Source organism: Pelophylax lessonae (genome assembly GCF_965119305.1).
Source record: "Pelophylax lessonae genome assembly, chromosome: 3".
Classification (NCBI taxonomy): domain Eukaryota; kingdom Metazoa; phylum Chordata; class Amphibia; order Anura; family Ranidae; genus Pelophylax; species Pelophylax lessonae.
This window is the reverse complement of record NC_138770.1, coordinates 654,309,779-654,322,892: the sequence shown is the minus strand read 5'-3', so window position 1 is coordinate 654,322,892 and position 13,114 is coordinate 654,309,779. Positions and strand designations below refer to the sequence as shown.

Here is a 13,114-nt window from a genome sequence, read left to right as displayed (position 1 = left end):
CTCTCTATCTCCCCCTTCTGTTCATGTCCTCAATTCAGCTAGGGATTTGGCAGCTGTGGTGGCAGCTCTGCACATGCTCAGTTTTCTGTGAGTGTCTATGCGGAGCATTTCCTCCCTATCACATCTGAGCAGCCCGTGTGACTATAGTGTCAAAAATGTGGGCGTATACACAGTGGTAAATGACAGCCCACTCTCTCCCTCCTCACTAATCAGCTAAACACAATGGGGGGCGGTGTTGCATGTAGATTGATGGAGGCTTCACATCACTATTATTCTAAGACACAGGCTGGAGGGGGGTGATACAACCTGTGACTGGCAGAAATCCACCAACACCAAGTTATTGCTAAAAAATAATAAAGATTTGATTTTCAAATATATATTTGTATGATAATTTAAACAGTTTATTGATATTTAATTTATTTTTACTTTGCATTCCAAAGGCTTTTTTTATTTTTATTTTGAACACGTGACCAGCAGCACAGGACTAGAAGCTCCTCCTGCTTAGGTTTCCCTTCAGACAGGCAGTGAAAGATCTGGGTCATGTGACAGCTGGACATTGATTAGGAAAAAGTACTTAAATGCTTTAAGTAACCAGTTTACGACCACCCTATAGCAGATTTACTGCTACAGGGCGGCAGTTTTGTGCAGAATCACATATATACATGTGATTCTGCAATTCCATCTAGGGGGTGCACGTGCACTGCTTCTGCTGTGACCATTTCTGCACCCACTGATCATGGAGGAGAGAGGCTGGACGGAGCTCGCATATGTAAACAATGCAGAGCTCCATCCTGTCAACAGAGATGTGATGGGATTTTCTTTCCCCGCAGGGACTCAAATCCAGCACACCCCTTAGTGAAAGCAGCACACAGTACAGAAAAACACTGGTTAGGCACACATTTAATCCTAGATTTTTAACCCCCTTCCCAGTCAATGTCATTGGTACAGGGACAGTGTAAATTTTTAGCATTGATCACTGTATTGGTCCCCACAAAGTGTCAATCTGTCCACCGCAATCCCACTATTTCCATTACTAGTAAAAAAAAAAAAAATCCCAGTATATATACACACCATAGTTTGAAGACACCAACTTTTGCGCAAACCAATCAATATACACTTATTGGGACTTTTGTTACCAAAAATATAAAGCAGAATACATATTGGCCTAAATGTATGACGTTTTTTTTATTGGATGTGTTTTAAAGCAGAAAGTGAAAAAAAAAAAAATGTTTTTAAATGGTTTGTCGTTTATAGTGCAAACAATTAAAAACCGCAGAGATGATCAGATATCACCAAATGAAAGCTCGATTTGTAGGAAAACAAATTATATAAATTTAATTGATGTAAAGGCTTGCACGTTCTCGCCACTGTCAGTCAATATAACAGTGCCGTATCTCAAAAGATGGCCTGGTCATGAAGGGGGTAAACCTTCCCGAGGTGAAGTGGCTAAAGTAATGAAGGGCTGTTTGCAGAAAACGGAGTGGTGATGGGGGGGGGGGTAAATCTTCCAGAGGGCAGGTGGTTAAAATAATTACAGTGCCATCGTCCATATACAGAAATAGAAGGGAGAATGTAAGTTAAACTGTGTGTGTTTAGTACCACTTTAATGTCCCTTAGTTTGGGCCAAGCTGGCTCAAATTAACTACTTACAGCACGTATGTCAAACACAAGGCCCGTGGGCCGAATGCGGCCCTTCAGATCATTTAATGTGGCCCTCGCACCTCTTCTGCAGCTATCCCCTCATCTCTGTCTCCACCTGGTCAGCAGTCAGAACCAGAGAGGAGGATAGAATGCCTCATACAGATTCTGTAGCTCTCTGTTCAGCTGCAGAACCACCTCATCTCTGCTTTGCCTGGTCTTAGCATTCGGCAAACTCCAGCCCTCCTTTGGTCCTCCTCCAGACCCTGCACTAAAGGGGGTGCACTTTGATGTAAGCAAAAGGTGGGGGACTTTTGATAGTGGAGGGACTCTTGACATCTGATAGAAGGGGGGAGTGGGGTGCTCTGGACTTACAGATACAACTGGCACTTTGAGGACAACCATAATGCTGATGCGGCCCGCTATGAAATGTAATTTGACACCCTTAACTTACAGCACTAACAGGTGAGCTTGCTGAGCATGCTGCATGAATTTTATTTGACTTTAGCTACATCTAGTATCCAGCGCTGCGTTCCCCCAGTGCGACAAGTTCTTCCCGGCCTGGAAGTGTGCTCAGATTTACCTTCTATACTTTCAATTATTATTATTAGTGAATATGCGTTTTTCAAAGCGATCAGAATCTACCTCTTAAGTAAATCACCTCTAAAACTGAATAAAAAAAAAAAAAAAAGAAGCCATATGTATTTAAAATCTGTATTTCCAATATATACACACACATATACACAAATCTTAGAACAGTTCTCCTTTGTACAGTGTTGCTCCCGCTGATTCAGGTCCCAGATTTTTCAGCATCATTTTTAGGTCTCAGTTAGGAACTGAGAGGAGGCCGTTTTCATCAGCAGTATCCAGAATCTTGCATATCACCGGAGATTCCACCTAGGGGCATTGGAGGAAGACACAATGAATGCCACTCCAGACATGTAGGCTGGCTTAAAGCACAGGCAAGAGTTAATTGGTTAATCCATCCACAAATGATTACTTCTTTTGAGGACATTTTAAGGCTTGCATACAGCAATCTAACCCTGGTATCCCAGCTAACATGAAAATGCTAACTGCCTGGCTGTCATATTGACTCAATGCCTTTATTATTTTAAAGTGCTGACCCAAATACAAGTTACGGATTTGTTCATGACCAGCTAGTCACAAAATGCTGTCAGCAGATAGAGGCATGTAACTAGTAAAGGTTTCCTTTAACCATTTAATCCCTTCCTTCTCAAGCCTATTCTGGCACTTCCTCCTACATGTAAAAATCTACTTTTTTTGCTAGAAAATTACCCCCAAACATTATATATTTATTTTTTTTAGAAGAGGCCCTATAGCACAAAATGAATGGTAGGTGTTGAAATGTTTTATGTCACACGGTATTTGCGCAGCAGTTTTTCCAAATGCAATTTATCTGGAAAAAAAACACATTCATGAAAAAAATATAAAAAAACAAAACCGTAAAGTTAGCTCAATTTTTTTATATAATATGAAAGAAGATATGTTGAGCAAATAGATACCCAACATGTCACGCTTTAAAATTGCGTCTGCCCGTGGAACGGCAGTACAGGAGGTCTGGTGCTAGAATGATTTCTTTCACTCGGACGTTCGCGACAGAACCTCACATGTGGTGCGATCACCATTTACATATGCGTGCAGGAGTAATGTATGCGATCGCATTTGCGTGTAAGAAGGGTGGGACGTTGGCGCTTCAAATTTTTATTTATTTTTTTACATTTTTTTTTTTTTAGCATGGGCCATGACAGGTTCTCCTTATGGAGAGATTTGGGGTCTACTAGACCCCAAATCTCTCTTCTGTCGCCCATGCAGCGGTCCAATCGGCTGCTTCTCTGGCCGCTGGTGGCCAGGTAAACAAAGGGACGGAACCGGAAGTGACGAATACTCGTTGCTCCCGGTTTCCAGAGAGAGAGGAACAACATCAGTTCCTCTCTCTCTGTACCAGGCAGCCATCGACGCATCATTCCCGGCCTCAGCGATGGGACCGGAGAGCCCAGCAGAGGCGGCAGGAGGGGGATGGGACCCCCTTCCCACACCCGCAGAAGTGATCCAGTGGCTAATTAGTCACAGAAATTAATGATACCGGGATGATGTCTGTAGGTGCAGGCATCATCTCGGTATAACCACTGAAACCCAAGGGCGTACCCGGGAAGTGGTTAAAGACCGGTCCTTTTCTGACATCTTTTGTATAAATCAGCTTATTTTGCTAGAAAATTACTTAGAACCACCAGACATTATATATTTTTTAGCAGAGGCCGTAGAGAATAAAATGGTGGGGTTTTGCAATTTTGTTATGTCACACGATCATTTGTGAAGCGGTTTTTCAAATGCAAATTTCTTGGGAAAAAACTCTTAATGAATTTTAATGCACACAAACATAATGTAATACCCAATTTTTCGCTAAGGTATAAAAGAGGTTACTCTGAGTAAATCGATACCCAACATGTCACGTTTTAAAATTGTGCCAACCTATTAAAATACTTTAAAAGCCTTTACAGGCTACCGGTGGAGGAGGACTTGGTAGTAAGATTATTTCTCTTTCCTCTTGTTCGTGGCAAAACTTTACGTGTGTGGTGCGATCGTAGTTTAGGATTGTGTGCGGTACCAACGAGTGCATTTGCCTTGTTTCCCTTGTGACAGCAATAGGCAGTGACAGGTAATCTTTATGGCGATCTGGGGTCTCCTCTGCCCTTAAAAGCATTTGATCAAACCAAGATCAAAGTGATCAGATGCTTTTCTAATTTAGAAATGGAGCTGTTTACATCCAGGGAAACCAGAAGTGACGAAAATGCTTGTGGTGTCCGTTTTCCTATACCGTAGAGCTCATCAGGGACCTGTAGATACGTATTCGCCAGCACACCAAGGATCTTGCAAAAGCAGTCAAAAAACTTTATTCCAGAGAAGATCACATCAAAAAAATTAGTGCGCACTAATTTTTTTGATGTGATCTTTTCTGGAATAAAGTTTTTGGGCTGCTTTTGCAAGATCCTTGGTGTGCTGGCGAATACGTATCTACTTGTAACCGATCCAGTGGCCAACTGGTGATCGCTTCAGCACCCAGTACACAAAAGCCTACAAACCAGGAAGGTGTGCGATAGGAATATGAACTATATCTCATCGGGGAGCTTTCGGTTACTCAAAAAGCTCTATGGTAAGCCGCGGAAGTGTAGGCTTCAGTTCTGGGTTTTCCAGTTGGGAACGGAGATTCCAGAGAGGCACTGGTGGGCATCATCCAGCTACACCACTTAAAAGCCGCAACATAAATATAGGTATTACGGTCTTCAAGTGGTTAATTGGAAGTGTTTTTTTTTTTTTTTTTTGGAAGGTTTAACCCACTAAGTGCATAACTATCCACGTATTTTTTTTTTTTATTAAAGTCTAATAACGAATACTAATGAATAACGACTGACTAAATTAACTAATGAATACTAAACTCCTTGATAAATCACTGCCTACTAGACAGTCTGTTTCTTCACCTGACATTTTTCTTTAACCACTTCCGCACTGCTCACTAGAGCTGTACAGCGGCAAAGTGGCTCGATAACGTCTGGCGACGTAGACCTACGTCACCAGACACTCCCCCTCCTCGGCAGCGCGCGCGCGCCGCCGGAGGCTCACTCCCGCTGTATTCAGTCACAGCGGGAGTCGGGCCAGGGGAGGAGTGGCGGTGATCGCCGCTGCTCTTCCCGATTGTCGGTGAATCGAGTGTGGAGATCCGCCTGCTTGTGTAAACACAAGCGGGCGGATCTCCTAAGTGACAGACTGGATCAGATTGCAGGGTTCAGCATAGCTGAACATCCGATCTGTCCTTGTGTCACATAGTCCCCTCCCCCCACACACGTCAGTAAGCACCAGGCATACATTAACCCCTTGATCACCAATAAAAATGAACCCCTTCCCTGCCAGTGTCATTTTTACAGTAACAGTGCATATATATAGCACTGATTACTGTAGTAATGTCACTGGTACCCCCAAAAGTGTCAAAAATGTCAGTCAATGGTCCGATCTGTCCGCCGCAATGTCGCAGTCCCGCAACAAAAATCGCCGATCGCCGCCATTACTAGTTAAAAAAAAAAACAACAAAAATCTTTACCTTAGTTAGTAAACGCAATAACTTTTGCGCAAACCAATCAAAATATGCTTATTGCGATTTTTTTTTACCAAACATAGGTAGCAGAAAAATTGGCCAAAAATTAAAAAAAAATTTGATTTTTACATTTTTTTGGGGGGAATTTCATACAAAAAAAATGTGAAAAATTTTGTTATTTTTTCAAAATTTACGCTTTTTGTTTATAGCGCAAAAAGAAAAAAAAAAAAAATCGCACAGGTGATCAAATACCACCAAAAGAAAGCTCTGTTTGTGGGAAAAAAAGAATGTAAATTTAGTTTGGATACGGCGTCGCACTTCCGCGCAATTGTCAGTTAAAGTCGCACAGTGCCGAACCGCAAAAAGTGGACCAGACGAAAGACAGCAAAATCCTCCGGTGGTAAAGTGGTTAATTTAATTAGAGTTACACTGTCCATAAACTAGCAGATTTTTAAAACAGACATTTGTACGAATATTTTTCTGGTCAACCAGACTCCTCCAAAACAAGGAAGCAGGTAATTTAAGTTGTAGAATTAAACAAATTGCCAGAATTGTTTTTTTTTTGGTAGACTACCTTTCAAATGGCAATACTAATAATTCACTTTAACATTAAAAAAAAAAAAATCATGAGTATTTTAAATATGTAATTGATTCACAAAAATGATCAAAATTAATGTCTAATTTATGTCTACACTTAATTCTTTATTGTATCTATGACGGGGACATGTTTGCCACCCAGGCTGGTCCCCACACCGTCATTTTTGCTGACATCAGTAGGGCTGACTGTCTATTCCTGGCGCAGCCATCCCTGAGTGTTTTACACAGCCCCAAAGCCTACTATGATGGGTATCCCAGGACGTTTTTGGCATGGGGTTTCATTCTCGCCTAGCCACAAAAAAAAAAAAAAAAAAAAAAAAGGTATCCCCTAAAGAATTTTTTTACAATATTTTTTATCGATTTGCTGAAGGTAGGGAAATTATATTGGATTTTCTACACAATCTATATGATCAGGACTCAAAATATACTCTTATAGACAGAATTTTTCACTGATTGTTTATAATGAAGTGAGAAAACAGTACTTACCCCGAGAACATACTGGCATGTTTGTGGCTCGAGCATATATACAGTAACAGCATGTGGGGACTCTGACTCTTTACACCTATCAGAAAGAACAGTAATCAAGCCAACATAAGTGACAACCCGCTACAGTGGGGAAAATAATTTTTTGATCACCTGCAGATTTTGTAAGTTTGCCCACTTACAAATAAATGAAGGGTCTATAATTTTTATCAAATGGGTGTTTTTTTGTTTTTTTTTAAATGATAGAGACAGAATATCAACTAAAAATCCAGGAAAATACAAAAAAATGTGCTATAAATTAGGTTGCAGTTCAGTGAGTATAATAAGTATTTGATCCCCAAGCAAAACTTGGTACTTGGTGGAGAAACCCTTGCTGGCAAGCACAGAGGTATGACGTTTCTTGTAGTAGGTTAGCAGGTTTGAACACATCTCAGGAGGGATTTTGGTCCACCACTTTTTGAAAGCTCTTCTCTAAATCTTTAAAGAGGAAGTAAACCCTCCTCTACAACTTGTACCTATAGGTAAGCCTATGATAAGGCTTACCTATAGGTACTGTAAATATCTCCTAAACTTGCACCGTTTAGGAGATATTTACCTTACATGTCGCCAGTGACGTCACTGGCGCATGCGCTCTGAAGGAACGGCCGATCGTGCCGTTCCTTCAGAGCCCCGTGCCGTGACTGTCGGCTCCCGCACGCGTGCGCGGGAGTGACGTCACCGCGGCTCCGGCCAATCAGATGGCCGGATGCCGCGATCCCGGAAGACGGGCGACTAGACATGTCGCCCGTCATAGAGGTGAGTGAGCGGCACGGCGGGGGCTCGTTCTGAGGTAAGTATTGCATAATGAGCTAGTATGCGATGCATACTAGCTCATTATGTCTTTCTTTTGCAGGGTGTAAAAAAAAAAAAAAAAAAAACTCAAACGAGTTTACAACCTCTTTAAGGTTTCTTGGCTGTCTCTTGGAAACTCAAAGTTTCAGCTCCCTCCATACATTTTCTATAGGATTAGGTTCTTAAGATTGACTAGGCTACTCTATGACCTTAATGGGTTTCTTCTTGAGCCACTCATGTGTTGCCTTGGCGGTATGTTATAGTCATGCTGAAGACCCATCCATGACCCATCTTCAGTGTTCTGGCTGAGGGAAGAAGGTTCTCATCCAAGATTTTACAATACATGGCCCCTCAAGGCGGCAAAGTCGGCCTGTACTTTAGCAAAGAAACAGCCCCAAAGCATAATCTTTCCACCTCCGTGTTTGAAGGTAGGGATGGTGTTCTTAGGGTCATAGTCAGCATTTTTCTTCCTCCAATCATGGCGAGTCGAGTTAATGCCAGAGAGCTCAATTTTGGTCTCATCTGACCACAGGGCTTTTTCCTAATCCTTGTCCATTGGCATGAATGTACATGTGACTTCTTGAGGACGACGACTCTCCCTGTTTGGAGGAATAAAAATGCAATGATCCTAAGAACACCATCCCTTCAGTCAAGCATGGAGGTGGAAACATTATACTTTGGGGCTGTTTCTCTGCTAAAGGTACAGGCCGACTTTGTCATTGTGGGGCCAATGGACAGGACCATGTATTGTGAAATCTTAGATGAGAACCTTCTTTCCTCAGCCAGAACACTGAAGATGGGTAATGGATGGGTCTTCCAGCATGACAATGACCCAAAGGCAACAAAGGAATGCAAAGGCAACAAAGGAATGGCTCAAGAAGAAGCACATTAAGGTCATGGACTGGCCTAGCCAACCTCCAGACCTTAATCCTATTGAAAATGTATGGAGGGAGCTGAAACTTCGAATTGCCAAGTGACAGCAAAGAAACCTTAAGGATTTGCAGAAGATCCGTAAAGAAGAGTGGACCAAAATTCTTCCTGAGATGTGTGCAAACCTGGTCACCAACTACAAGTAACATCTTCCCTCTGTGCTTGCCGACAAGGGATTCTCCATCAAGTACCAAATCATGGTTTGCTTGGGGGGTCAAATACTTATTTTACTCACTGAACTGCATCTCAATTTATAACATTTGTATCATGTGTTTTTTTTTCTGGATTTTTGGTTGATATTCTGTCTCGATCATTTAAAGCGGTTGTAAACCTTTAAAAAAAAAAAAAAAAAAAAAAAAACCCAGCAAGACAAAGGCATAATGAGCTAGTATGCATCGCATACTAGCTCATTATGAATTACTTACCTTAGAACGAAGCCCCGACACGGACCGGGCGCTGACATGATCCCATGGCGTCTCTCCCGGGTTCGGCAGCTCTGGCGCTGTGATTGGCCGGAGCCGCGATGACATCACTCCCGCGCATGCGCGCAGGAGTAATTTTCCTGCAAGCTCCCGGCAAGGGAAGTTGAAGGTCCGCCGGACCTTCAGAGCGCATGCGCCGCTCGCGTGAGCAGCTGCATGCATTGCAAATATCTCCTAAACAGTGCAGGTTTAGGAGATATTAATTGTACCTACAGGTAAGCCTTATTATAGGCTTACCTGTAGTTAAAAGTGAAAAAAAGTGGTATGCTACCACTTTAAAATACACCTATGAGAAAAATTATAGACCCTTCATTTCTTTGTAAGTGGGCAAACTTACAAAATCTGCAGGGGATCAAATAATTATTTTCCCCACTGTATATAAACAGCCTTAAATAATGATGGAGAACACACACATACACAATATACTCACTTTAATTTTACTATGACGTGTCTAGGCTTATTCGTGAAGTCACAAATATCTCCTCCGCCGTAGTAATGGGACACCATCCTGGAAAACATTAGGTAGGAAAGCCTTTTTTTTTTTTAAGTAAAAACACAAAAACAAAAAAAACACCTACATAGGATTTCTCTTCGCAGGTTTTGGAGATTCCGCGCATGGCCTACAGGTATGACATTGAAAAGAATCTCCTTTTTCAATACCTGAACAACGTTTGTTTTTCTTTTTTACTGTACAGGGGACACAGGGATGCATGGGTACATTTACTGTATTGTAAAAGGTGAACTAACCCTAACTAAAGTTGAAGAAAAATATTAAGAAATACATTGTACTTCTAGCCTTTGATTTCATAGTTTCTTTTATTGAAGGCATTTTACAAGTGAAAATTATTTAAAAATAATAACATATGGCAGTGCAGGAATTTAAAAAAGGAAAACAAAAAAAATGCAAGACCTGGGCTTTAACCACTTCAATACCGGCCCTTCCTGCCCAGGCCAATTTTCAGCTTTCTGCGTTGTCACACTCCGAATGACTATTGCGCCATCATCCAACGCTGTCCCCATATGACATTTTTGTCATTTTTTTGAGACAGACAGAGCTTTTTTTTTTAGTAGTATTTAACCACTTCAATACAGGGCACTTTCACACCCTTCCTGCCCAGGCCAATTTTCCCCTTTTAGCGCTGTTGCATTTTGAATGATAATTGCGCGGTCATGCAACACTGTATACCTAAACCAAATTTATGTCATTTTCTTTTTAATTTTTCTTTCTTTTGGTGGCATTTGATCACCTCTGGGTTTTTTCCTTTTTGCTAAACAAATAAAAAAAGACCGAAAAGTTTGAAAAAAAAAAAAAAAAAAAAAAAGTTTTTTTGTTTACGTTATACAATTTTGTAAATGAATACGTTTTTTCGAGCACTGATGAGGAGGCACTGATAGGGTGGCACTGATAGGCAGCATTGGTGGGCACTTATAGGCGACACTGCTGGGCACTGATAGGCGGCATTGATGGGCACTGATGGCCACTGACGGGCGGCACTGGTGGGCAATAATGGGCACTGGTGGGCGACTGATAGATGGCAATGATGGGCACTGGTGGGCAGCACTGATAGGGAGGGAACTGGTGGGCAGCACTGATGGGGAGGGCAATGGGGGGCTCCCTGAGCCCTGATTGCCATCCCTGGTGGCCATAGTGGGCATCCCTGGGGTCATGGGTGGGCATCCCTGGTGGTTCTAGTGACCCCCCCCCCCCCCCCGAGGATCTGCACTGGTAATCAATGATCTGATTGCCAGTGCCGACGCCCCCCTGTCAGGGGAGCCGCCGATCGGCGCTCCTTTACTCGTGCCTGCCAGGCACGTACTGAGGAAAGCCGATCAACGGCTCTTCCTGTTTACTATGTGACCAGTCATGATTGGACACGGCTGGTCACATGGTAAAGAGCCTACGTCAGTAGGCTCTTTACCGAGATCGGAGATGCAGGGAGTCAGACTGAGACCTCGCATCACCGATCGCCGGGGGGCGCGCAGAGCATATTATCCTGCCGCCGTCATATGACGTCCGGTCAGGATAATACAACCACATTCCCGCCGTCAATCTGCTATAGGGCAGGCGGGATGTGGTTAATCACCACTGGGGTTTTTCTTATTTGCTAAATAAAATGAAAAAGCTGATCACGTGGTAAAGGAGTGCTGTGATTGGTCCTTTACCGCAATCTGGTATTACCGGGCTCGCAAGGGGCATGGTTCTGGGGGGACGTTTATGGACAAGAGAGCCACACTGTAGCCATCTTTGGGTTATAGTGAGGGCCCAAGGTGGGTAAAGTATAACTAAAAGCAACACTTTTTTTTTTTTAGTTTTGGATAGAGTGGAGATCAGTTAGAACCCTTGTCAGGTTTTTATTGCCGTCTATACCCTTATAAGGGAGATTCACCCTCTCTTTGTCCTGTTTAGCATTATCATTGAAAGTGAAAGTAAAAGAAAATCCCAATTTTTGGGTTGTCCCCAGAAAAGTAATTAAATAGGAAATCTTCCAACTAGGACAATAGTTTAGGTGACCTGGGAGCCCCAACAGATTCCCTTAATTTGCAGGTATTTTCTCTCACTTCCTGATTTGACTATAGGACAGAAAGTGAAGGTTAATCTCCCCAATGGGTCACAGATGGAAAAAAAACCTGACGGGTCATAACCCTCCGTTACTCTACTCAAAAAGAAAAAAAAATAGTTTGCCTTTAGTTCGGCTTTAATCCCTTGGATTCTAAACACCTCTGAAACAGTCTATTCTCTATAGCAGGGCCGAATGTGGCCCTTTGCTTGCCTTTATACGGCCCCTGGGGCACTATTCCTCCCACTGACGCCAACGATGGGGCACTATTCCTCCCACTGACGCCAACGATGGGGCACTATTCCTCCCACTGACGCCAACGATGGGGCACTATTCCTCCCACTATTCCTCTCAATGACAAAGGGGCACCATTTCTCTCAGTGACAACAATGGGGCACCATTTCTCTCAGTGACAACAATGGGGCACCATTTCTCTCAGTGACAACAATGGGGCACCATTTCTCTCAGTGACAACAATGGGGCACCATTTCTCTCAATGACAACAATGGGGCACTATTTCTCTCAGTGACAACAATGGGGCACTATTTCTCTCAGTGATAACAATGGGGCACTATTGCTCTCATTGCCAGAAATGATGACATTGTTTACTCCCACTGACATCAGGACATTTTATACGCCCAAAGGCCACAGTCCAGCTCCTCCTAAAAGTCTCAAGGACCGTAAACTGACCCTTTGTTTTTGAAAGTTTGGAGGCCCCTAATCTAACGGATTGAAAATTGGCAAGCCAACCTCCAGCAGCAGAGAAGGACCTCCAAGGCAATAATTAAAAATGTCAAATAAGAAAAACAAAATGCTGCTTGTAGACCCTGTGATGTTGTGGCAGGGCACTATAATACTGTAAGGCTGTGACTCAGCCATGAGGACATGTGTAACCACCTCATTTCCATGTTCTCCAATATTACACTAATAGAGGGACATGCAGTAGTACAGTGACTTGCCTCACAGTCTGGACTCCGTCTCCTGGAGGGTGGAACAGCCTTGCAGCATTCTTCTTTGCCCAGTCTAGATGTTGCTCTTCTTTCCATTGGCCAACAACAAGTGTAGTCCTGCCAGTGTCTTTATCCTACAAATTAAAAAATGTGAATAAATGTAAAATAACCATCAGACTGCCAACCGGGGTCAGCAAACAAGTGGATGCTGCTGGATTTCAGGACTACCGGAAAGTGTCACCGATACACATTTTAGTTATTCATAGAAGCTAGTAAGCAGAATATACTGGTAGTTTTATCTCTCTCAGATAGCACCTACTGTTCACCATAAATGAAGGCCCCAAGCACATTGGGCGTTTAGCCTCACAGCATGGGGCTCCGGCATTTAGCTGCAGGCGGAGGGCACAGGTACACTATCCATCCCCACTGCTTGCAATCCAACAATCTTCATGAGAGACTGCCCACTGCTGTACGGTGCACCTTGCTGTACCTAGGTTTAGGATCAGTATTCACCCTAAGACGAATGCCTTGAACACA

The 13,114-nt window shown here is 42.8% G+C and overlaps 1 protein-coding gene across 1 annotated transcript in view; it reads right to left on the bottom strand.

Moving 5' to 3' along the window:
- Positions 1–2,338: 2,338 nt before the first annotated feature.
- ERLEC1 (endoplasmic reticulum lectin 1) overlaps positions 2,339–13,114 on the bottom strand; it is a 57,954-nt gene continuing 47,178 nt past the window's right edge. The window contains exons 11-14 of the mRNA XM_082249456.1: positions 12,587–12,711; positions 9,500–9,577; positions 6,830–6,905; positions 2,339–2,535 (exon numbers count right to left, since the gene is read on the bottom strand). Coding sequence (XP_082105582.1) covers positions 2,464–2,535; positions 6,830–6,905; positions 9,500–9,577; positions 12,587–12,711 — 351 coding nt within the window. The 3' untranslated portion in view covers positions 2,339–2,463. The remainder of the gene's footprint in view (positions 2,536–6,829; positions 6,906–9,499; positions 9,578–12,586; positions 12,712–13,114) is intronic.